This window comes from Lepisma saccharinum, chromosome 16 (assembly GCF_977018435.1).
Source record: "Lepisma saccharinum chromosome 16, izLepSacc3.1, whole genome shotgun sequence".
In the NCBI taxonomy this organism is placed as follows: Eukaryota; Metazoa; Arthropoda; class Insecta; order Zygentoma; family Lepismatidae; genus Lepisma; species Lepisma saccharinum.
The window spans coordinates 697,306-723,602 of record NC_139244.1 but is presented as its reverse complement, the minus strand read 5'-3'; the positions used below and the strand labels follow the sequence as shown (position 1 = coordinate 723,602).

General features: G+C 36.5%; 1 protein-coding gene across 1 annotated transcript in view; it reads right to left on the bottom strand.

The window, feature by feature from the left end:
- LOC146000183 (ATP-binding cassette sub-family G member 4-like) overlaps positions 1 to 8,801 on the bottom strand; it is a 122,588-nt gene extending 113,787 nt beyond the window's left edge. Inside the window, exon 1 of the mRNA XM_083137536.1 lies at positions 8,550 to 8,801. Within this exon, the coding sequence (XP_082993662.1) occupies positions 8,550 to 8,742 (193 nt within the window). The 5' untranslated portion in view covers positions 8,743 to 8,801. The remainder of the gene's footprint in view (positions 1 to 8,549) is intronic.
- Between the last annotated feature and the right edge of the window lie 17,496 nt (positions 8,802 to 26,297).

Sequence of the window (26,297 nt, the reverse complement as noted above, 5' to 3'; positions counted from 1 at the left end):
TCTGGTCTCCTGCCGATACTATACTCAGAGTTATGCAATTACGCTTCAAAAAAGGTTTTCTACATGAGACACAAACAAAACTAAATTAAAGAAAAAAATTTTGTGTGATGGTTATTGTCACGTATGGCAGTTCACAATGGCAGAAAAAAAATACTTTAAAAAAAATTTCCTTCCGAATTTGTATGTGCTTTTACAAACTGCCATGTTCACATTCACATCATAATTCGCCGCAACCGAATTGCGCACACTTCAGATCCAGGATTGCGCACAAATCTCACTGACCTGTTTTGCGCACAGATTTTGATCGAACGTTGCCACTTTCATAGCTTTAAAGTCTGTGCGCAAAACTGTTTTTTTTTCTTTAGACAAGAAGAGAGAGAGAAATTAGAAATAAAATAGTAAATCATACTCAAAAGTTAGGTTAGGTTAGGTTAATGACTGCAAAAACACGTGTAAGTCCACACACACACACACACAAACAAACACAACAGAAGTGAGAACGGCTTGAGAACATTTTTCATCTGAAAACATCGCCTCATTTCTTTGTGCGCAATCCTGTACATTGTGACAGCTTGTCAACGGCTTATCAGATACCACTGATAAAACCGGAAAAGTGTGCGCAATCCGGCTGTAGCATCATAATTAGCCTCTGCAAGTGTATAATACGTATGAAAAAGGAATTTGAAGCTGTTACCTACTAAAACTTCAAACGAATCGACATAAATTGTTGTTAATCGTTGATATGTTGTAAATACAAGTATGTGCTAGTGCAAGACGTACAATATCAACAGGAATATACATTTTTTAAAATCTGTGACAGAACAGTTCTATTTTTAAAATCTGTTAGTGAGGGTGTTTCTTCAGGAAATAATGATTTTGTGCTGAAATATGTAAGAAAATTGGTTTACTACGTACGTGACGTAAATTACGCATAATTTACGTACAATACGAAACGAGTAAATTACCTTGCCAACTGACTATTCTCCCCTAGGTGACAGGGTGAACATCGTGATTGCAAGAAAGAGAAAATGTTTTTAAAAATCTCTGTGATATAACAGATTTGGTTGTGGGAATACGTGACCGTGAGGCTTGTTGTAATGAAAAAACAGCTTGTCCAATGGACGAAGAGATCATTACAGGAATCTTGCATTGTTGTTGGAATCAGAAGATTATCGCGCAAAGATTCACAGCCTGTAGAGGGAAGGAACTAAGGAAACGATTTCCAAAGTTTTTCTGTTTGACGACGATGGTTTTTTAATAGCAGTTAGACGAAATTGTTTTAGATGGGATTTGTTTCGCTGGTTAAAGTTACTAAGAACCCATTTTTACATCCTCATCTCCGTTTCTTTCTACTTTGTATCTATATTTCTACCTCTTTTCTTCTCATTCTTTCATTTTCCCCTTTTTACTGTTCATTTGTCTTTCTACTCTTCTTTTATTTTCCTTTTCTCTTATTCAATTTCATTATCTCTTTTCTATTTTCTCTTTCAATTTCTTGATCTTTCTTTCTCCACTTCTTACTGTTTATTATCTTTCTCTCCCCTCCTATATTTCTGCTTCGTTTTTCTACCTTCTTCTCTTTTCTGTCTTTCTTGACTTCTCTTCCTCCCCTTTTAAGTAAGAACTTTTCTCTTTTAAATCTTCTCTTTTTTCTTTTTCTCGTTCATTTCTTGATTCCTTTCTCCCTCAATGATTTCCCATTCTTGCTTTTTTCTCGAGGCGCATCCCCACTAAGCCGTTCTGCGTGAAATACTCCGTGAAAATGCATGACCATGGAGATGAGCCATTAGAAGCAGCTTCTGTAATTGTTATCGCTTGCGCTATAAAGCGTTCACGGAGATTTTGGATTCGTCCGAGTCTAAGAAGTCCAAACAAGTACAGTCACGGACATTTCTGGGTTGTAGCAATGAACTTTAAAGAACACATCGCAGCTACAACTAAAAGTGCAATGCGCCTCTTAGGCCTCCTGTACAGATTCACTGAAATTGATACTTCAACTTCTCTTAGCCTGTTTTTCAAGTCATTCATTTCTCCGATTCTCGAATATTGTTCTCCAGTCTGGGCCATGGCTTCCAATACAAATCTTTCTAACATGGATTCCGTCCTCAGCTTCTTTACCGCCATTGTTCGTCATAGAATTCCTTCTTTGCGGCATCTTCAGAAACCTGACATCCTGACTACTTTGAACATCCAGTTACTGCAGACCCGACGAGATATGAAATTTTTCTATAAAATCATCAATGGAAAATTAAGATCTGAATTTCTTCTTACAGAATTCAACTTCAGAGTTCCCTCTCGATCGACCCGAAACACTGAATTGTTCCACACCTCCACAGCTAGGCTTTCCCTTATACAGCGCGCTCTATTCCACAGGCTGCCCCAGTTCTACAATAATTTACCCATAAACATAGACATTTTTGCCCCTGAAAGCATTTTCCGATCTTCCCTAAAAATGAATATGTAGATCTTTGTTTGTTTCCTTGTTTATGTCTTATGTTTATATTTAACCTTTCTTGTTTTTACCTAAAACCATCTTGACTTGTTCTTGTTATTTGTTAGAGTATTCAGTGTAAAATGGCCTTAGAAGTGCTGTACGTATCTGAAACTTGGAATAAATAAATATGGAGTAGTTACAACCCAGAAGTGTCCATGACTGTACAACGGAAGTTATTCAATTAAAGACTTAACTGTAGTTTTATAACGTGAATAAATACTGTAGTTATCAGTTCCGCTAATGGACTTGTTGGTGTCATTTTCCCATTCTCTTCCAACATGACTAACAAAATTCTCAATTTCTTTCAACTTTTTCTATAGAAGTTCCAATTGAAACCACAAATTCCACTAACAAGTTGGCACGTAATGGTTCGGATCCCACTTTAAACTGTAGGTCCAGTCCCAATTAGCCTCACTGTTCATAAACAAACACCAAATCAATCTGCTATATAGACTTTCGATCACGGTACTTTTCTATTAATGTTTTTTGATTGACTGAGTTGATGTTTTAAGTCCACTTTATGCACAGTAAGGCTAATCGGGACTGAACCTACAGTTTAAAGTGGGATCCGAAGCACTATGTGCCTTCACCGGGCATCAAACCCGGGACCCCTTGATTACAAGGCTACGACGATACTACTGCTCCATCGGGGAAGCCCCTCTATTAATGTTGGTTTGGTTTGATTTGCTTTATTTTACTTCGCTTTTTGTGCAATTTTTGGCTAATTTGCGAAGATGGGGATGAGTGATGATATGAAATTGATGAATAGACACTCACAAACATCAATGCCCAGGCCAGGATTCGAACCCGGGACCCTCTATTAATGTTATAGCGAGTAGTGTTGGGCAACATATCGTCCTAGCGATATTGAAAAAAATATCATCCAGGCGATATCAGACGACATATCATTAAGATATTTTGGCGATATATCGTCTCTACTATATACCGGGCGATCCGTTTGAGATGTCAGAAAAGTAAACCGTTGCGTACAATAGGTTAATGTACGTATCTCTGAGGATTTTGTTGTAATATATGCAGAAAGCATGTAAATTTCGAGTGAGTGGAGGTTTACAGACTTCAGCCTGGTGGTGCTAGCGTTCATGGTAGATAAAGATAGTGGTCACGCCACAACAGCGCACAATGTATCGTATGGGATGTGAAATTTTCGAGTGTTATATGCACACTAGTACAGTCACATGGCTGAAGTCTGTAAACCTGCAATCACTCAAAACTTACATTCTTTCTGCATATATTACAACCAACTCCTCAGAGATACGTACATTAACCTATTGTACACAACGGTTTACTTTTCTGACATCTCAAACGGATCACCCGGTATATAGTATTATAGACGATATATCGCCGATATCACGATACGGAAAAAATATAGTATCGCATCGTCTGTGATGATATTTTCTTGACGATATATATCGCAATATCAAATTTACGATGTCGTCCATCCCTACTTGCGAGTTAGTCCGCTCCATGATCAAAAGTTAAGCAAACAAGACCAATCCTTCTTCAAGATGTGTAGACACCCTCAGCGTCGGCATGATTTCCTATGAAGTAGAACGCTACTAGTCGGCTTGGTGAATCGGCATGTCGATTTAGTGGTTATCAAGGACGTCCGCAAGAGGGGGTTGCACTTGCCCTCTCTCACGATACATCTGGAAAAAGTTCAAGTAATTCTAATGGTGAAATTGAAGCAATATTTTATTACATATACAGAGCATTCCCTGACATTCGCTACCAGACTCGGCGGCAAGCGGCCCAGCATCAGCGCTTGTCTTTCCCGGTGAACGGGGTCAGCGACAGTCGCTAGAGTCGGCTATTAAAATTACAGTTTTCATATTGTGTATTAACCTTGACTACAGAAGGTGTTGAAAATGATGTCCCTCTGCTGAAAGACATTCCTGGCATCTCCGAAGGAAATTGGCATTTACACGTGCAAGTTCATCTACTGTAATTCTCCCGATTTCTCGTACAATACTCTCTTTTAACTCACGGATGGTGTGCGGATTGTCTTTGTATACTTTATTTCCCCATTTTTCTTTTCACTTTTATTCAGAACTGAGCCTGTTACTCTAAACTTTTTACGAGGTTTAATATAGTGGTCCTAAGTGGAAAGGGAACACCAGGAAATTTCGTTGCAAAACGTCGTCGTACTTCTACACAATTCCTCTTTCCGAAGTAACACTCGACAAGATAAATCCTTTGTTGTAATGTAAACTTTTGTGGTCCCATATTAAGTCACAATCTTCAACACACGGACACGACACAACACAACTTCCGAGGGAGGATTATACTGGCGTCAGTCTGCAACGTCAACAGAAAGGGAAAGAGAGCGAAGGCAGGGAGAGCGAGGAAAACAGACTGTAGCGTGCGACTGTCGCGGACCCCGTTCACCGGGAAAGACAAGCGCTGACGCCAGACCGCTTGCCGCCGAGTCTCGTAGCGAATGTCAGGGAATGCTCTGTAGTATTGTTTTCTGCGATCTTATAGTTAAATTAATTAACTGGAATGTCCTACAATATAGCGCGAGAGAATGTTTTCACAAGAGACATTAGGATGATATTGACTACCGTAGGGGTGTGCAGAACGGAATTATTTTTTCAGGACGGAATTGATAAGGAAATAATAATAATAATAATAATAATCCTGACATTCGGGACTGAAAATATTATCCATTTCCTGAACAGGTTGGAAAATTTTCATAATTTCCTGGTGGGATGAAAATTTCGAATGGTACGCACTATTCCCCCTCAAATCATTGTTTTGGAACTTCTGGAATAAAGACTAAATTTCAAGAAATTTCAGACCGTTATAATAGTGCAGAAAACATCAAGAATTAACCACTTTTTAATAAGATCCTTTGGAATTTCTCTGCTGTTCGGGATTACGAAAAGTTCAGAATAATTCACACCCCCGTCATTTTGAATTAGGCTGTTACTTTTCTCCTATTACAATACCCTTCGGCACGCAAAAACATGAATCAGAAGTATCGTGAAGGGCAGTAGATTAAGCCGTTTCTATTTGATATCAGTGCTTTGTGAAAAAGTAAAAAAGGCAAAGAACTGTTCATCAACATGTTTATGGAAAGGAAGCAAGGCGAATCCAGTTTCTATCTAGATCGCAGACTGTAGCCGGCCCCTGCGGCGAAGTGGTTAGAACATCGCGCAATGACGCCAGGGGTTCCGGGTTCGAATCCCGGCCTGGGCATGGATGTTTGTGTCTATTCTTCAATTTTCATCATGTCATCACTCATCCCCATCTTCGCAAATTAGCCAAAAAGTGGCACAAGAAGCGAAGTAAAATAAAGCAAACCAATCAATCAATCAAAGATCGCAGGCTGGAGTCTGAACTTGTATTGTCAAATCAATACTTGGCTTGTAATCAATTGCAAAGTATAATAACAACAACAATAGCAATAATATGACTGACGGACAAGATATGAAATCTTACTCTGTACCCCCCCCCCCTCCCGAGAAAAAATGTCCTTGGTGGAGACGCGCCATTCTTTTCTCGATTTCTCCCCTTCTTACTGTTTTTCTCTTTCTTAGTATCATTCTCTCCTTTGTGTCTATGTTTCCGCTTCTTGCAAATTGGCATTGAATTTCGTAACGTTTCAGCAGTCATTTTCCAACAAGGGAATTACCCCCCCCCCCCAAAAAAAAAACCCTGCTCGAACTAATTATTGTTGTGGACATGTTATTATGGCAACAGCTGATATCCCAGGAGTTACACGCAAGCTTCGAACTAAAAAAACAAACAAAAGAAAAATATTTGAGAAAGCAGAATCCACGTAGCCACGGAAACTGTTGTCTTCGCGATTAGAAAAAGTCGCAGAAAAGCGAGGCGGCCCAACAAGCCTCAAACAACGGGTACATGGGGGCAACCCTAGGGGGTAAATGCGGCCGGAGCGTGATGCTGATCACATCACCTCCTCTTAGGTTTACTCTGCCGTTTCACTGAAATTAGTGACATCTCAGCCCTCACCTTGTACTTCAAATCATTCATTTCCCCAATAATAGAATACTGCTCTCCCGTCTGGTCCATGGCTTGTCCCACTCATCTCTCTAGAATCGATTCCGTCTTTCACTTCTTCCTAGCTATAGTCCGTCACAGGGTTCCCTCATTACGCAATTTTTTATCTCAGCATCTCTTGTCTTTTCTAAACTTACAAACTGCTTATCAGCGAGGTTTGCAGAATAATTTCAGTTATTTATACAATATTGTGAATGGCAAAATCAGCTGCAACACACTTCTTGAGGAATCCACTTTCGAGTACCTATGCGCACAACACGCAACACAAGATTATTTTATACAAAAAAACCTAGTCTAGAAATTAAAAAAAAGATCTCTCTTTTACAGACTTGCAGCACAATACAATGATCTCCCCTCAAATATTGATATATTTTCCTCCGAGTTTGCCTTTCGGCCTTCTATCAGAAGAAATGCTTGTAATTAATATCACATAGTGCCATCTTTTACTTATTTTTCTTGTTCATTTGCTATTCACTTTTATGTTATTTTGTTACTCTTAATTATTTATTTTTTGCTTATTATTATTATTGCTTTTTCATTGTTGACAATTTCAGTGTAAAATGGCCACCTGTGCTGTATATGCAATTTTCTCAATAAATAAAATGGCCAATATCGAGAATGTATGGGGCCCTACCCCCACATCTAAATGTACCTTCAAGGAATGGTGTTACATGGTCGGGGAACTTTGCCTAACCTTACCTATTTACAATGTGGGTGTAACAACCCCTAAAATGGAAATTTCCGATCTCTACGAATATTCATGCGAGTCGCTGCATATACAGAATGTCCCAAAATAATGTTTACTCTCTTTGAACTTTAATAAGATAAACTGTTAAAGATGACTTGACTAGCCTTTTTGCATTTGATGCTGCAATGTCTATGTTGAGCGATTGTGAGACCACATAGGCCTTCTTTTGTTTTTAAGGTGAGACAATTATTCTTTCGCGAAACGTAAGAAGAGTCGAATATCCATCCAGATCTCCTGATTTAACACAGTTAAATTACTTCCTGTGTGACGAATGCTGTGTACGCCACAAAGCCAGAGACGCTGAGTGACGTGGAACATGCGATTGAGATAACCTAATTCACTTCCCGCAGAAACCGTATCTGCTGTTTATCGATCTGTTCAGATTGCACATGATCCATAACTGCCAGTGGTGGTTATTTTGGACATCTATAACTTTAAGCTATGTGCCACCAACAGAAGTTCGTGCTTGTTGTTATTAGTTTTCCTGTTTTTGACGTTCAAAGAGTGTAAACACTATTTTGAGACACACTGTAGTCAAGGACGTATTTCGGGGGTCCGGACCCCCCCCTAACAAGGATTATATTGTGACCATAGTACTTTGAATGACAGTGCCAAAGTAGATTTATGCAAGATTCACTACTACTTATATAATATAATCTCTCTCTATATATAAAAATGTATGTATGTGTGTGTGTATGTTTGTTCAGCAATAACTCTCGAACGACTTGAGCGATTTCAACCAAGCTTGGTACACGTATCACTTGCAACCTGGAAATAAATACTGTGGGGGTAAGACACCCCTAGGGGTAGGGGAGAAGGGGTGACATGTAAAAATAATCGAGAACCACCTATATTAAATTCCGCACAAACAGACATCCGTGACTCTATGCAATCCGCACAACGATAGTGTTTCTCGGGTTGTCTAACATTCAGGCTGTATTGCGAACGGAATCCCTAGGTTTTCGTGACACTCCCAATGCGGTTCAACTCTAAGTTCATCACCTATCGGCATGGGGGTAGAGAGGGGGTGAAAAATAAAATGCCACAAATGACCTAGATTAGTGTCGAATCCATATTTTTCGTAGTCGCTAAGCTAATTGGCGACATTCACGATCACATTTAAAATTAGTTACATTTTACACTATATCGTAGTTAGAATTCATTATTTCCAAATAAATACCCGGATAACGCTGGGTAATCACCTAGTATAATATAAACACTTGGCCCTTTCGTACTGAAACATTTAAGCAATGCAACACTCACCCTTTCCCGAATCCTGCACCGTGTAGCGGATGTCTTCGAACTCCAGATTGACCAGGGGCTTGTGATGAAGATGAGTCAAAGTGGGGAGCTTGATGTTTGTCTTGATCCGGAACACGCGCCGCTTGGGGGTGGCAGAAGGGGTGGAAACCCCCGCATCTTCCGCAGCGCTCGTCCTCACGTCAACGGTTGCCATCTCGCTCAAGACCACGATCCACCAGCCCGTGCTAAAGTCAACATCTATCTATAACTGGAGGTTATTTTTCGCGGAACGCGACTCCACACCTGCAGGTCTCCACAACAACTTTCAACTCGGCTCGCCATTGGCTGGCGCCTGGATTCTACGCAATCGGCAAGGTCGCTGGAGAGGAGACGGCTGCAAGGCTCACGCTGGGACCAGAAGCCTGTCAGTCATGTCTGTTTCCGTTCCCTGATGAATGTCTTTCCATAACACGTGACCGACAAGGTGAGGGACCTGCAAAATCAAAGCAGTAAAGTCACGGCCGCATTTATAGGAAAATAATAGGGCAGTTTCAACTTTCAGTAGATGATGTATGTCTTTCACTAATGGTTGAATTATTTTTTGAATTTGAATTAATATTTTTTGGGTGCGTGAGCACTGAGGCTATTTTGCACCCGACACACTATACGGGGCCCAGGCCCTTATCATAACAAAAATAAAAGCGTGTCTGAAAACTAAAATTTCCTTACCTTGGTTAAAAGCTGAGGCTAAAAAAGTGCGCTCAGCACAAATAAGGACAAAACACAGGACGACAAAGAATTATACTGGCCATGGGGACAGTCGCCAGAGCCTCGTTAGTCTGCAGTCCAGGGTGTACTACGTGGAAGTGATGTTGACTGTTGGGTGCACTCCCCCTCCCTAATGGTTGATTGATTTGGTTTATTTACTTAGCTTTTCTGCCTCTTTTGGCTATCACGAGGATAGGATGAGTGATGATATGATGAAATTGATGACGGGACACTCACAGGTATGTTAACGGTCCAGGAATTTTAAATAAATCCAATTCCGGTCCAGGAGATAAGATCAACAAGCGTAAATGCTTTCTGGACAGTAATGAATCTTTTTATCTGTAAAGTATTTCGATTCGGTCCAGGAACCTTTCTTCCGGATCAAATTAAATACGGTTAGGGTTACCAGATATTGTTGACCAAAAAAGAGTATAGTCTATAGGTTGAAGGTGCGCATGCATTTTGGTCTTTCACGGGGTCCGCAAAAATCCCGCGCGACTTCTTGGCAGTCTAATTATCCTGGAAATTATGCAAAATTAAAACTTCCTTTTTATTTTACACTAATTTTGCACAAAAAACTATATTTTCTGACTACATAATATCTATTTTAATATTCTGATGCAATTCTTGAATACGTATTCTAAAGCAAATTTCTTGGTATGTTGATGCATATAATTGGAGGAGAATATTTACACACCAATATTGATCAATATTTTGAACAAATTTTAATTATTGCAATTTTCAAGTATCGGTATTGGTTCAAAGTGGTATCGGCTCAGCCCTAATCATTATCATTAAATTCCAATGAATTTGAAATATGTTTTGCTTGTTGATGGAATTTGGTTCAAATCCGGGAACTTTTCTAACGGTGGAAGCGGCCCCGGCGCCCACCCAGCGTCGAATAACATGGGTACCTGGGGGAAACCCTGGGGGGTAAAGGCGGCCAGGGGCGTGATGCTGATCACATCACCCCCAGTCACGACCGGATCAAGAAAGTGATGGGCGTTACCCCCACACCCCCTATACGCCTTCATGGCGTGGTGCTAAGCACAGGGGAACACTTTACCTTTTTTTTATTTTGTTGAAGTAATTTGAAAATGATTCTTGAAATTGTTCATAGGAAATTCTTGAGTCAAGGAGTAAATACTTCAGTTTGTTGACATCTTGACGTTTTCCGTTCTGTGGATTTTAAGGAATTATTACGCGTAAAATAATGAATGAAATTAAATAGCAAGGAAAAGAGTATATTTGGGGATTTTTTCAAATTGAAAAGAGTATAGAGTATATGAACCTCTAAAAGAGTATAATACTCTTAAAAAGAGTATGTCTGGTCACCCTAAATACGGTTCAGGAAACCTTATTTCCCGATCAATTTGAATCCGGTGCAAGTTCCGTATTGAAACGAAACAATACCCAACAATGGACCGAATTTAAATTCTGCGAGAGAAAACACGTTCCGGTCCCGTCGCGGAAACCAATAGAATTTATGGTTCCCGGACTTTTAACAACCCTTCTCACCAATGCAAAGGCCGGGATTCGAACCTGCAACCCCTGCCGTCGTAGCGCGCTGTGCTAACCAATACGCCACGGAGGCCGGCATCACTAATGGTAAACTGCTTAAAAATTACATTATTATTGTCTTTTAATGCTTCGAGTTTTTTTGAGTTCTTAAGTCCACATAGGCTAATGAGGACTGGACCTACAGTTTAAAGTGGGGTTCGAACTAAGGATGGCCAAATCCGTATTTTTTACCATCCCAGGAATCCGGAAAGTAAAACTGAAAAATCCAGATTTCGGAGAATTTGAGGAATGCGGATTGACGCAGAGGAATGAAAATATAGTCTACAATTTCTTAACTGCCTAACAAACACATCTAAAAAATCATTCGTGTCCATTAATGATCCAGCCATCGAAGATTTCCCTGCCGAAAAGTTTGCAGCCTTGTGGAGTAATGGAGGACCATTCTGCAACTGACCTACCTCACCGAGCCGAGACAACAGCAGACTGTGTTTATGGTGTAGTGTGATATTTTACATCGTATTAAGGTGTTCAGAAGAATCTTGTAGTAAGCTTAGATGGACGTTAAGTTTGAACTTGGAAATAGAAGTTTGGTCATGTTTTCGGTATTCGATACCTCTTTTGTGAATGGATGTGAGTTTTCTTAGAATGTAAATACAGTACCCCTTCGTTAACACGAATCCCAAGGGGCCGAAAAATAAAAGATTCGTGTTAAAAAAATTCGTGCTAACCGGGGACTCAAACTTTAATTTTACTTCCTCTAGAATGTTGTTTTGTTTGCAGGTCTATGCTTGTCTTCTTACTCTTGGCCATGACTCCCGTCTTAGTGCTTTTCTCGTACGTTTTAAAGAATAGATAAACGCATCTCAACACACAACTGAATTTGTTGGTTAAGATCATTGTTGACGCGATTGTCGAGCAATTGCACCCAAGTTTTAATCTTGATGTTACTCGTACTGGCTATGTTTTAAAGAATAGAAAAACACATTTGAACACATTGTTGATCTGAATCTGTTGGTTATAATACTGTATAAGTTGATTTGATTGTTGACAAGATGATAGAGATTGTTGAGCGATTACTTACATATCTAGCAGAGGAACGACAGAGGAACAACAGAAAAAAATATGAAAAACTTTGAAAGTTCGTGTTAAATGAGATCTAATGACGCAACGGACTAAAAAACAGTTCGTAATTCGTGGTAACCGATAAAACTTTCTATAAGATATAATACATCCCTGCCGGGACCAACATTATGTTCATGTTAACCGAGTGTTCGGCTTAAGCGAGTTTGTGTTAACGAGAGTTTACTGTAATAAGTGTTTCTAAATTGCATTAGAACCAATGTTCTAAAGTACTTAGAGCTGCAAGGCAACAGTTTAGTTGGTAACTGGTAATGAAATGACCGGTAACATAATGCAAATTTGCATACTCAAAAAAACCTGACTCGAAAAATGAAACCACAAATACGCCACTGACTTTCCATATCCAGCCAGATGCGAGGAGCCTAAACTGCTCCTCCCCCCTCAATCTTTCCCTGTGGCAAGCTGGGAAAAGAGATGTCTGTGCGTGGGATGGTTGTAGGAGGGGGGAGAAAACTTAGCATTACGTTCATGGGAGTAATATTTTAGTTCTCTTGGGAATATCAAACTTTCGATGGCGTAGAAAAACACATCAACGTAAAGAGGACAGGTTGAAGATTTTGATTTTGTTGGGGAAAAGTCGAAACTTCCGTTCCATTTGCGGTAACTGCCGCCTTCCTTGGCAGAGTGGTTGGTACAGCGCGCTACAACGCTGGTGGTCCTGGATTCGAATCCTGGTCTGGGCATGGGTGTTCTTTGTGAGGGTCCATTAATCAATTTCATAATTCATCTTCATCGTTGCGATTAGCCAGAAGCGACAGAAAAGTGACGCTAAATAACAAATATCAAATAAAATAACAATATTAGCCGTAAATTCTGAAAATATTTATTCATCATACTTTTTACAGACCGTATATAGCTAAATACTCTTGCAACATGGAGAGAAATTCATTCTTTCTTGTGCTGTACAGACGGGGTTCTTTTTAATAGCAGTTTCCATTCAGACGATACTGAAATAAACGCATACCTGGTGCGAAGTCGTGACTCTTTTCCTTCTCGCACCATGCCCTTCACCGCACGTGCCCATCCTGTATCCGGAGTTATGTAAGTGAAATTACTTATAATTAGCTTCAAGAGCTGTGAGAACTTTTCTCTCTCCTCGGTGTTCTATGAGGGTTCGAAACCAATGTTGAGAAATGAGCTTTCTGAGTGTTGCATAAGCTACATTTTGTCCTTCCATGGTCTGTCCAATCCAGCATTTCGTCAAAGACCAGACCAAGATTTTCAGCAGTACTATTCCTGACAATAGGCAAATTGTTTAGTTTGGGTTCGATCTTAATATTTTTAATTAACCACCTTGAAGAATTAGAACCAATGATCATCAAAGTAATTTTTTAAATTGATTTTGAGATGGTTTGATACACACCAGTTATTGACGAATGTCAAGGGCGTGACTGAACATTGCGTTTTACTGAGTTGTAAAGTACAACTGGGCATTCGCGATTCAAATTATCCGACATGCCATCTGGTGAGATTTTTTAGAACTACTGTTTGTAGGACGCTATGCTGTATTGTGTTCAAAGCATGGGGAATGTGCGATAGAGTACCGTCTACTGTTCACTTTTTGGCTCCAAATCGCTTTATGAGACAGAACATGTGAAACGTTATCATGTGTTTCCACCCCTTGGAATCAACAAAATGAAATTTGTAATTAAATCAGGGATAATAGAATTGATTAACAGAAGACTCGCATGGAGGGATAACACTGAAATACGGCAAAGAAATTAGGAAGAATGCACGAGTCTGCTCACTTTATTTTTTGAAAAAAATTACATATTACCATGCAATTAAAGTTTTAAATTCAACTTTACAAACATTTTTTTTTTCGAAAAGTCATGAAGCGTCTTGCCCAATGCATAAACAATGTATTATGTAAGTAGTAAAAGAATACGATAAGCTCAATCGCTATTTATTATTCGCAATTCATTTGCACGGGTGTTAATTAATTTGCATGTACTTAGAACTAATTCGCATGTACTTAGAATTCATTTGCATGTACTTAGAATACTTTACATTTATGTATTTGCATGTTTATAACTTTTTATGAATATATATTTATTTATTTTATGAAAAATATGTATATAGAAGGTAATTAGAGGTACTAAACGGTATGCATATGGTTTTATATTCATTACTGCAAAGTATGTAATGTATAAATCGATAATAATTAATGTTTATAATATTGAAAATAAGTTTTCTATGGTTTATGAACCGCTATGAACGGTGGTAATGGCTGTAGGTACAGGTCCAATTACGATTTAGGACGGTCCCGGTACTCGAACTCGCGATATGTAATATTATTAATTAGTACTATGTAATAATTGCATTATATTATGAAACACGGTGGTGCAACACGCTAGACAGAAGACGGTGAACTCCGCGCTCCGCGCTGAGGGTAGACGAGAAAGGAATTTGGGAGATGTGCGGTCAAGGTCAAATGACGTCACAACGTCAGGACAAAGAAGGAACCCAATTGACCAATCAGAGAACGCGTCGGTAGATTTTCAGAACCGGTTTTTTCAAGGTTAACCAGTACGCAAGAACAGGGGAAAGCTATGCAATGCCGTAGGGCAGGGGAGGGATTCAACCAGACAACAAAGGATGTCTGGAAATAAGCAGCAAGGGTCAAATCTCTTAAGCTATGCGTCGCTTGTAGAACCGGTTTCCGCCGCCAATTAATATTCCGCTCAGGTTTGCCTTCAAGGCACAGGACGCTTTAGCGCAGGTTTTTTTTATCTGTACTATGAAGAAGGGAGAGCTATTAGGGACGGGGCCTACAGTTTTCACCATTTGCTTTTATCACGGGGTAACGAACTTAGGACCCTTTGATTATTGATTTAGGTAGTAAATGTATGTTACTGTGTGCTATTTAACTTAATTTTGAGTTTATTTTTTACCAAACTTTGACTTTATGTCAAACATTTTCACAGCTTATCCTTATTTTTACCAAAATAACACTATTTATACTATTCAGGCAACACTTTTATTAAATTTTGGACTCAAAGACATTTTTTCAACTTTTAACTTATTATTTTACAACTTTAAGTTAATTTTTTACCAAAATAACACTATTTGTACTATTCAAGCAACATTTTTTATTAAATTTTGGACTCACAAAGACATTTTTTGTACGTTTAACTTATTATTTTACAACTTTATATTAATTTTTTACCAAAATAACACTATTTGTACTAATCAGGCAACATTTTTTATTAAATTTTGTATTTACAAAGAGATTTTTTCAACTTTTAATTTATTATTTACAAGTTTAGGCTTATTTTTATCAAAATAACACAATTCTATCTGTTCAGGAAAGACTTTTAAGTTACATTTTCGACACACAAAGTGTGTGTTCTCAACTTCTATCTGTTTATTTCACAAGTTTTGGCTTATTATTACCAAAATAATACAATTCAATCTGTTCAGGAAAGACTTTTAGTCGCATTTTCGACACACAGAGTGTGTGATCTCAACTTCTATCTGTTTATTTCACAAGTTTAGGCTTATTATTACCAAAATAATACAATTCAATTTGTTCAGGAAAGACTTTTAGTCGCATTTTCGACACACAAAGTGTGTGTTCTCAACTTCTATCTGTTTATTTCACAAGTTTAGGCTTATTATTACTCAAATAACACAATTCTATCTGTTCAGGAAAGATTTTTAGTTACATTTTCGACACACAAAGTGTGTGTTCTCAACTTTTATTTGTTTATTTTACAAGTTTAGCCTAATATTTACTCAAATAACACGATTTGAACGTGTTTTTTATTACATTTTGGACACACACACACACACAAACATTCACAGACACACACACAGACACACCATCACACACACACCCACACACACACACACACACATCCACACACACACACACGCACACACAGAGAGAGAAAGAGAGAGAGAGAGAGAGATTTTTTCCAAGTTTACAGGATTATTCTCTAGTTTACTCAAATAACACAATTTAGATGTGTTTTGAATTATATTTTGGATGCAAAAGTATGTTTTGACAAGTTCTACCCTTTTATTTTACAAGTTTAGGCTTATTATTACTCAAATAACACAATTTAATCCAGTCAGGAAGGATTTGTTATTATATTTTGGATGCACAAAGAGATGTTTTCAACTTTTTTACTGATTTTTTGCAGGGTATGTATTAATTTTTATTTATTTTGTTTCGTATCATATATACATTTACAAATTTTTAACTTAGAGTTTAGTATTTATTTAATTTTTTTTCAAAAACACTAAAGAAAAAGTACTTTTAGCTAAAATGTAAGCCACAGAATATATTATTATTATTGTTATTATTATTAGGGTTTACTGATTTCCACTATGCTATTTTTGGTTCTGTATTTCTATATGTATTTATTTAGGGCAGGTTACGCCTGCCACGTAGGAAAGTTTGTTTATTTTAGAGTTTGCTGAGTATTTTGTTACTTTTATACTAGGTAAAGTTTTCTAAATATATCAGGTAGGGCTCCATCCATATACTTTTGTTTTTGCTATTTTGGAGATGATGCGATCAGCATCACTCTCCATCTGCTTTTTATTTGATGTACCCAATATTATTTTGAGGCTTAGTGAATTCTAGAGCCTATTTATGCAGGAGAGAGGGCTTGAAAATTTTGATCTCAGACAACCCACAACTATTTGTCAGAGTATTTTAAAGGATATTTTATATTTATTATGTGCCACTAGAATATCAAACCTTGCTTAATTTTTATGTCTGTAACGCTGTTATTGTATTTCTAGCTAAGCCTTACTGGATAAAGTACACGAAATGTTTATCATTTCGACTATTTACCTTAATACGAGGCCAAATTTTTACTGTAACGAAAATTATTGTGTGTCTATAAAGACTGAAATTCTTTTACCGAGGGGTCCACAACTGGACGCTTACCAACATTGTTTTTTTTCTTTTTTAAATATAACCATTTATCAATATATTGACAATTCACAGGACAAGACGAAGTTCACACACGACTGACTATATGAACCATAGGTCCACTTGCTAAATTTTTTTTTCTATGCTAGAAGAATAATTTAGCCTTATAGCTTTTTTCAAGGCATTTTGAAGTATAACTGGTTTTTTGGGTGCATCAACACTTGGGTTATTTCCATTTGGTTTATTACACTAGGCTACAATCACTATCTGAACACTGAAATCCTCTGATTGAAACTAAAAGCTTAGGCTGTAACTAGGGATTTAGTATGTATATCGACAATTTATAGGACAACACGAACCTTACAAAGGATTGTAGGTGATGTAGGCCCACACGCCAGAGCTTTGTTAACCTGCAAGAAGCATTTACAGCTAATGCTACGAGGAAATGAGGTTGATTTTTTACTGTTTCACAAGAATGCTATTTTTTATACACCCAATATTTGCTTTTCAAGTAACTACATGTACCAGAAGCACTTACAGGCCAACTCTAACTAGACTTCGACTTATTCTATATCAGGTGCTAAATTTATAAAGAACTATGATTGTGTATATTTCTGAGGAAGTACGCAAAAGCAGATTACCCGATTAAAGTATCTGAAAAACATATTTTTCTATGCAAGTATATTTTTATTGACTGGATTATTTAACAGATCAAACAGGAAGACTGCAAAATTCATTAAATGTAGTTCTATAGTATAGGTGGTTTCAGAGATATAAAAAGAACAAATATAAGATTTCGCTTTTTTTTTTTTTGCTTCTGAGGCTAATCGCGACGCTAAGGGTAAATGGCCAGGAAATGTAACGGAGGAGAAACAATCCCAAAAGTTATGGGCTGCATGTAAGTTAATACCACAGAGATATTACAGTAGGTGTAGGTTCTTCCACCAGAACATTTCTATCATAATAATACTGGTTATGCTGTACTGTTAGCTAAAGATGCTGATATTTGAGAAACTTAAAAGCTTACTCACGACTTACTGTTGCAAAAGATCCGATGACAAAATTTAAAAATTGTTATCGTCCAGACAGTGACTCGAACCCTGGACAGATAGGTTAAAAGCCTAACGCTATACCAACTAAGCTATCTGGGCACAAGGTATTCTTTTTTTGAAAAGTTAGTTATGTTAAGAAATATATTGAAACACTTGAGAACACTTTTGGTCTGGTTCGACAGACAAGGAGACAACATTTCTAAATTTTTAGACTGGGTGTATTTTTCCACTATAGAGGCCTTCACTATATGTAATTCGAAACGCTAAAGTTCAGCTAGCTTCCAAAATTGAGGTAAAGATTGTGTTTGGCGAGATTAACAAGTTACAATTATATCCAGTTACGGACAAATAAAGCTAAAACTCTTAGATTTACTGTACTAGCCAAGTTTTAGTAATATTTTCTTCACTTTAGTACAAATACCAAAGAAATAGGTATATTTTATTTATAATTTGACAAAATGTACTAGTATTTAATTTACAAAGTTAGGTAAAAAGCAGTATTTTTTAAAAATATTGTTACTGCCTTCAAATTTTATGTTATTTAGCCACTAACAACTGATTTACACTGTTTGGCATCCTTTAAATAGGAAAAGAAGGAATTATTTGTTTATTATTTTTACTTTATATTTATATTTATTTAAGAAAACAATTCTACAGTTCAACTTAATTTTAACAAATTGTTACTAATTTATATATCAAAGTTATGTTATTTAGAGTGTATCAAGGCGTATAAAGTTAATATTTGTAGTTATCAGTTCAACTAACAATTATATTTTACACACAAAAGATGATGTTTACAGTTAAATTACTTGAATCAGAGAATAATATTTTACAGTAATTGATTCATTCAGCACTAGTCAGTACTTTTATGCTTCAGAAAGTTTTCTTAATTTTCTATTACGCATGCTATTTTGGGCTATTTTTAAAATGTATTTCTAAGGCAAACTGGTTTAATTTTCTGCTTATAATGCAAAGTTGACATAGTTTTCGCACAATGCTTTGTACATTTGTTATATTCACTACTTACAATTCAAATATTATGCTTATTTAATGTATAACTAACTAACTCTCTAGCCTTCTTAAACCCGAAGGTTCATGGGTGCAGCAACACATGCCTCTCATCTGTTCCTGTCCTAAGCAAGATCTATATACTCCTTTCCTACCCTACCAATTTCCTTTAGGTCCATCTCTACATCATCCCTATATTTTGTTTTGGTCTTCCTATTGGTCTTTTACCATCAGGTTTCCCAACAAGAATCCTGTATATTTTTTTTCCTCTCCCATTTGTACCACATGATCTACACATCTAAGTCTTCTTGATTTAATTATTCTAATAATATCTGGCCATGAATACAAATTATGTACTTCTAAATTATGTAATCTTCTCCACTCATCTGCCTCCTCATCTGTTTTAGGCCCAAATATTTTCCTAAGGATCTTATTTTCAAATACTCTCAATTTATGTTCCTAGCTTATACTGTAGTTATTATATCTTTTTCTATCAGCTTATTTTGAAATTAATATTATTAGGTATAGTCTTTGATTTATAACTATATTGCTTTTTTATCAATTTATCTAAGAGTACACACAGACAAACACATGTCTACACACTTTTATGTACATAGATATGCCTTTTTCAATATTTTAGTATGAAGATTGCACTTTAGCTATTCAAGCAAGGGTAGGAAAGGTAGGATTTCTGAGAATTTGTTGCAGGATTTTGTTGTCCAAGTATAGATGAGAACTGAGCTGAGAGACTGTTTTGAACCTTTTCATGAGAGTTTGCATGTGAACTGTATTCAAATTGACCACTATTGACTGTGCATGCTTCTAAGTTTTGCTGTTATTTTACATCAAGTCTGTGAGACTGCAGACAGTTTTCCCTTTTCAAGTAGTTTTTATTGATTGTATTTGTATATGTTTTGGGGACTTAGCAGTTTTATGTTATGAGGCAGTTTGTTGTAGAATATTTTTACCTGATTGCTTTGAGATATTGAGTGTCTGCTGTTTTACTTGTAATTATTTTCCTTCTTGTGTTTTGTATTTGACTATATTTTGTCCAAGTTCGTAGTATTTAGAATAATTGTTATTGACTTGTAGATGTAGGGAGTAATAATCCTTTGCATTATTCTTAGTGTTCACTTTTGAAGCCTTAGTATTCTGGTAGTATTATTAATGTAGAGGTAAATTAGGCTGAAATGTAGGCATTTTTCTGATAAATTAGACTCACTTAGTTGTTTCAGCAGGTAGAAGTTGCATGACGGTTTATTGCTGATGATGTTAATTTGCTCTTCTTATGTACTACGTATGATGTAGCTTATTTGAGTAATTGGAAATATACTACTGAAAAAAAAGATTGCTTGTCTATCTTATTCCTATGTTGTTGAGTTTGTCCATAAGCAAGCCATGTTTTTACTCTATCCTATGCCTTGGAAGAATCTAGATATATTGTGTTTGCAGTTTTATGTTTCTCTAAGGTTTCAGCTATGTAGTTTTTTAAACTGTGCTATGGGTGTGACTATTGATTTCTCTTTCTGGATGCCATGTTGGTTTCTGTGTATTCCTCTTGCTGCTTGAATTTGACTTAGGTTGTTTGCTTTTTTCTTAGATCTTTATATGTTTATTTGTTCAGTATTTGTTATTTTTTTAATTTTAATTACTTTAATTTTACATTAACTAATATATTTTACATAAAAAATTCAAAGTACATTGTTAAAGTCAAAGTGTGTTAAAATTCAATTTTTCAAAGTTAAAGTTTTAAAAATGCAATTTTCTAAAGTTAAAAGTTATAATAGTATATTTTTGTTAGTAGAAGTTTTTATACAAGGGCAAATTATTTTGTTGTTAATGTAAAATTTGTTAGTTAATGTAAAATTAAAGTAATTAAAAATCAAGTTTTCAAAGTTAAAGTTTTAAAAATACAATTTTCTAAAATTAAATGTTTTAATAGTGCATTTTTGTTAGTAGAAGTTTTTATACTAGAGTAAATTCTTTTGTTGTTTATACACAATCATAGTTCTTTATAAATTTAGCACCTGATATAGAATAAGTCGAAGTCTAGTTAGAGTTGGCCTGTAAGTGCTTCTGGTACATGTAGTTACTTGAAAAGCAAATATTGGGTGTATAAAAAATAGCATTCTTGTGAAACAGTAAAAAATCAACCACATTTCCTCGTAGCATTAGCTGTAAATGCTTCTTGCAGGTTAACAAAGCTCTGGCGTGTGGGCCTACATCACCTACAATCCTTTGTAAGGTTCGTGTTGTCCTATAAATTGTCGATATACATACTAAATCCCTAGTTACAGCCTAAGCTTTTAGTTTCAATCAGAGGATTTCAGTGTTCAGATAGTGATTGTAGCCTAGTGTAATAAACCAAATGGAAATAACCCAAGTGTTGATGCACCCAAAAAACCAGTTATACTTCAAAATACCTTGAAAAAAGCTATAAGGCTAAATTATTCTTCTAGCATAGAAAAAAAAATTTAGCAAGTGGACCTATGGTTCATATAGTCAGTCGTGTGTGAACTTCGTCTTGTCCTGTGAATTGTCAATATATTGATAAATGGTTATATTTAAAAAAGAAAAAAAACAATGTTGGTAAGCGTCCAGTTGTGGACCCCTCGGTAAAAGAATTTCAGTCTTTATAGACACACAATAATTTTCGTTACAGTAAAAATTTGGCCTCGTATTAAGGTAAATAGTCGAAATGATAAACATTTCGTGTACTTTATCCAGTAAGGCTTAGCTAGAAATACAATAACAGCGTTACAGACATAAAAATTAAGCAAGGTTTGATATTCTAGTGGCACATAATAAATATAAAATATCCTTTAAAATACTCTGACAAATAGTTGTGGGTTGTCTGAGATCAAAATTTTCAAGCCCTCTCTCCTGCATAAATAGGCTCTAGAATTCACTAAGCCTCAAAATAATATTGGGTACATCAAATAAAAAGCAGATGGAGAGTGATGCTGATCGCATCATCTCCAAAATAGCAAAAACAAAAGTATATGGATGGAGCCCTACCTGATATATTTAGAAAACTTTACCTAGTATAAAAGTAACAAAATACTCAGCAAACTCTAAAATAAACAAACTTTCCTACGTGGCAGGCGTAACCTGCCCTAAATAAATACATATAGAAATACAGAACCAAAAATAGCATAGTGGAAATCAGTAAACCCTAATAATAATAACAATAATAATAATATATTCTGTGGCTTACATTTTAGCTAAAAGTACTTTTTCTTTAGTGTTTTTGAAAAAAATTAAATAAATACTAAACTCTAAGTTAAAAATTTGTAAATGTATATATGATACGAAACAAAATAAATAAAAATTAATACATACCCTGCAAAAAATCAGTAAAAAAGTTGAAAACATCTCTTTGTGCATCCAAAATATAATAACAAATCCTTCCTGACTGGATTAAATTGTGTTATTTGAGTAATAATAAGCCTAAACTTGTAAAATAAAAGGGTAGAACTTGTCAAAACATACTTTTGCATCCAAAATATAATTCAAAACACATCTAAATTGTGTTATTTGAGTAAACTAGAGAATAATCCTGTAAACTTGGAAAAAATCTCTCTCTCTCTCTCTCTTTCTCTCTCTGTGTGTGCGTGTGTGTGTGTGTGGATGTGTGTGTGTGTGTGTGTGGGTGTGTGTGTGATGGTGTGTCTGTGAATGTTTGTGTGTGTGTGTGTGTCCAAAATGTAATAAAAAACACGTTCAAATCGTGTTATTTGAGTAAATATTAGGCTAAACTTGTAAAATAAACAAATAAAAGTTGAGAACACACACTTTGTGTGTCGAAAATGTAACTAAAAATCTTTCCTGAACAGATAGAATTGTGTTATTTGAGTAATAATAAGCCTAAACTTGTGAAATAAACAGATAGAAGTTGAGAACACACACTTTGTGTGTCGAAAATGCGACTAAAAGTCTTTCCTGAACAAATTGAATTGTATTATTTTGGTAATAATAAGCCTAAACTTGTGAAATAAACAGATAGAAGTTGAGATCACACACTCTGTGTGTCGAAAATGCGACTAAAAGTCTTTCCTGAACAGATTGAATTGTATTATTTTGGTAATAATAAGCCTAAACTTGTGAAATAAACAGATAGAAGTTGAGAACACACACTTTGTGTGTCGAAAATGTAACTTAAAAGTCTTTCCTGAACAGATAGAATTGTGTTATTTTGATAAAAATAAGCCTAAACTTGTAAATAATAAATTAAAAGTTGAAAAAATCTCTTTGTAAATACAAAATTTAATAAAAAATGTTGCCTGATTAGTACAAATAGTGTTATTTTGGTAAAAAATTAATATAAAGTTGTAAAATAATAAGTTAAACGTACAAAAAATGTCTTTGTGAGTCCAAAATTTAATAAAAAATGTTGCTTGAATAGTACAAATAGTGTTATTTTGGTAAAAAATTAACTTAAAGTTGTAAAATAATAAGTTAAAAGTTGAAAAAATGTCTTTGAGTCCAAAATTTAATAAAAGTGTTGCCTGAATAGTATAAATAGTGTTATTTTGGTAAAAATAAGGATAAGCTGTGAAAATGTTTGACATAAAGTCAAAGTTTGGTAAAAAATAAACTCAAAATTAAGTTAAATAGCACACAGTAACATACATTTACTACCTAAATCAATAATCAAAGGGTCCTAGGTTCGTTACCCCGTGATAAAAGCAAATGGTGAAAACTGTAGGCCCCGTCCGTAATAGCTCTCCCTTCTTCATAGTACAGATAAAAAAAACCTGCGCTAAAGCTGTGCCTTGAAGGCAAACCTGAGCGGAATATTAATTGGCGGCGGAAACCGGTTCTACAAGCGACGCATAGCTTAAGAGATTTGACCCTTGCTGCTTATTTCCAGACATCCTTTGTTGTCTGGTTGAATCCCTCCCCTGCCCTACGGCATTGCATAGCTTTCCCCTGTTCTTGCGTACTGGTTAACCTTGAAAAAACCGGTTCTGAAAATCTACCGACGCGTTCTCTGATTGGTCAATTGGGTTCCTTCTTTGTCCTGACGTTGTGACATCATTTGACCTTGACCGCACATCTCCCAAATTCCTTTCTCGTCTACCCTCAGCGCGGAGCGCGGAGTTCACCGTCTTCTGTCTAGCGTGTTGCACCACCGTGTTTCATAATATAATGCAATTATTACATAGTACTAATTAATAATATTACACATCGCGAGTTCGAGTACCGGGACCGTCCTAAATCGTAATTGGACCTGTACCTACAGCCATTACCACCGTTCATAGCGGTTCATAAACCATAGAAAACTTATTTTCAATATTATAAACATTAATTATTATCGATTTATACATTACATACTTTGCAGTAATGAATATAAAACCATATGCATACCGTTTAGTACCTCTAATTACCTTCTATATACATATTTTTCATAAAATAAATAAATATATATTCATAAAAAGTTATAAACATGCAAATACATAAATGTAAAGTATTCTAAGTACATGCAAATGAATTCTAAGTACATGCGAATTAGTTCTAAGTACATGCAAATTAATTAACACCCGTGCAAATGAATTGCGAATAATAAATAGCGATTGAGCTTATCGTATTCTTTTACTACTTATGTATGAAATTTGAAACAGATGAAAGTCGATTAAGTGCGAAGTTGAGGAAAGTTTCAGGATGAATTAAGCCTGCCTCTTTGGAGGAAGAACTGCAACGGTATGTTTGCATTTTTCTTCTGCCTGAGCTTTGCAAATACAGGTGAATTGCTTTCTTTTCAATCATCTCAAAGAGCCCAGTTACAACATGAGGTGCAGATGAAACAGCACTGCTTTTAAGGACCTGTGCGTATGTATTTGTGTCTTCTGCGTTTTCTGTATTATTTTTGCCTATCATAATTAAATGCTTTGTTCTCAGTACAGTTTCACCTTCGTTCTAGTTCCTGATATTAATATCGTATTCGTAATATTAAAAAAAAAAATATATCGCATTACTTCAACGGTTCTTCCATTGTACTGCCTACTACTAATTCAACGTAAACAACAGATGTACAGTCAACGGCAAAGATAATGATAGGCAAATTGTCCTCCACTATTTTCATTACGTTTTTATTCTACATCTTGTGTTGTTTTAAGGAATGAAACTATGTTAGTTCGAAGCAGGCATTGCTCTCTGATTATGGACGTCATTATTTCAATGCATTGCCATCACATTGCGTAATACAGACCGAATGAGAATGGTGGTGAACAATTTGCCTACTGTTTCTTTTGCCGTTGGGTGTACATGGCAGGGAAAACAACAATTTCATTTTGTGGGAGGAGTCCCTGGCTCCCCCTCCCCCGTTAATTCGTACACTGGCGAAAACTGATGGTGTGGGGGACGACAGCTTGTCAAGCCGGGACTGAAAGGACGAATATGGTCGATTTTGCTGGAATTCCTAGAATGATGACAAGTCAAAACTGATCGTGCCCATCTCGACAGTATCCCAATATTTGGAGGGGGTGAAAGGTTGGGGGAGGGGCAGGGGGCGAAAGTGCAGTGTCTTCTTAGTCAGCGACACTGGGTGCGGTTACGTTCACTGCGAGAAAAACATGTCTGGCTTGATCGAATAGGAAAACCTTAGCTATTAGGGAAAGGGTCAAAGATGCAGCTAGCGCTTTGAGTCTGTGAATAGCCTTGCACTGAAAAAAGGGTTAAATGGTAGTAATTGATGCCACTACAGTTTTAAGCAGTCCGATTGACTGACGTGATGTCATTAGTGGCGGTAGGTTAGGTTAGGCTGGGTTGGGTTAGTTAGAAGAAGAAGGAGTGTTGCGGTACTAATTCCAACCGAAAAAAAGACCCGAAGCGTCTACGAATATCGAAAAGTCATGTCTTTCAGTACCCAACCGCAGGAAACAATCCACTCGGCAATTGTTCTTCCGTCGGATTCCTGCCAAGTCAACGATCGCCCACTCGGCCTTGACTGCTGCCGGCGAGTTCAGAGGCTTCACTCGGTGCACCACAGGCTGTAAACAATTGCGGTAAACAGAAAGTACGCCTTGGGAGTTAAAAATTCCGATTTCATTTGAACGATATGAGGGGTTCAGAGAACAAGTTGTGTAACAGTGTGCAAATGAAGAGGGGGATTCCCCCACCCCACAAAAATGTATCCCCTGCAAAAGAAAACTATTGTTATCCCTGCCAGGCATGGGCGTCGCCAGAAATTTTCCTAGGGGGGTCGAATCGAAGATGTATAGGGCCTCCCCTCCCATCAAAAATATTGTGATATAGACCAATAGCATATACAAAAGTTTGTCAAAGAGGTGTTCATTTTTTTAAAATATTGCATTATCGGTATTTTAAATTGTCATTATTACTAGTACTACTACTACTAGTAGTACTAGTAGTAGCAGTAGCAGTTTTAGT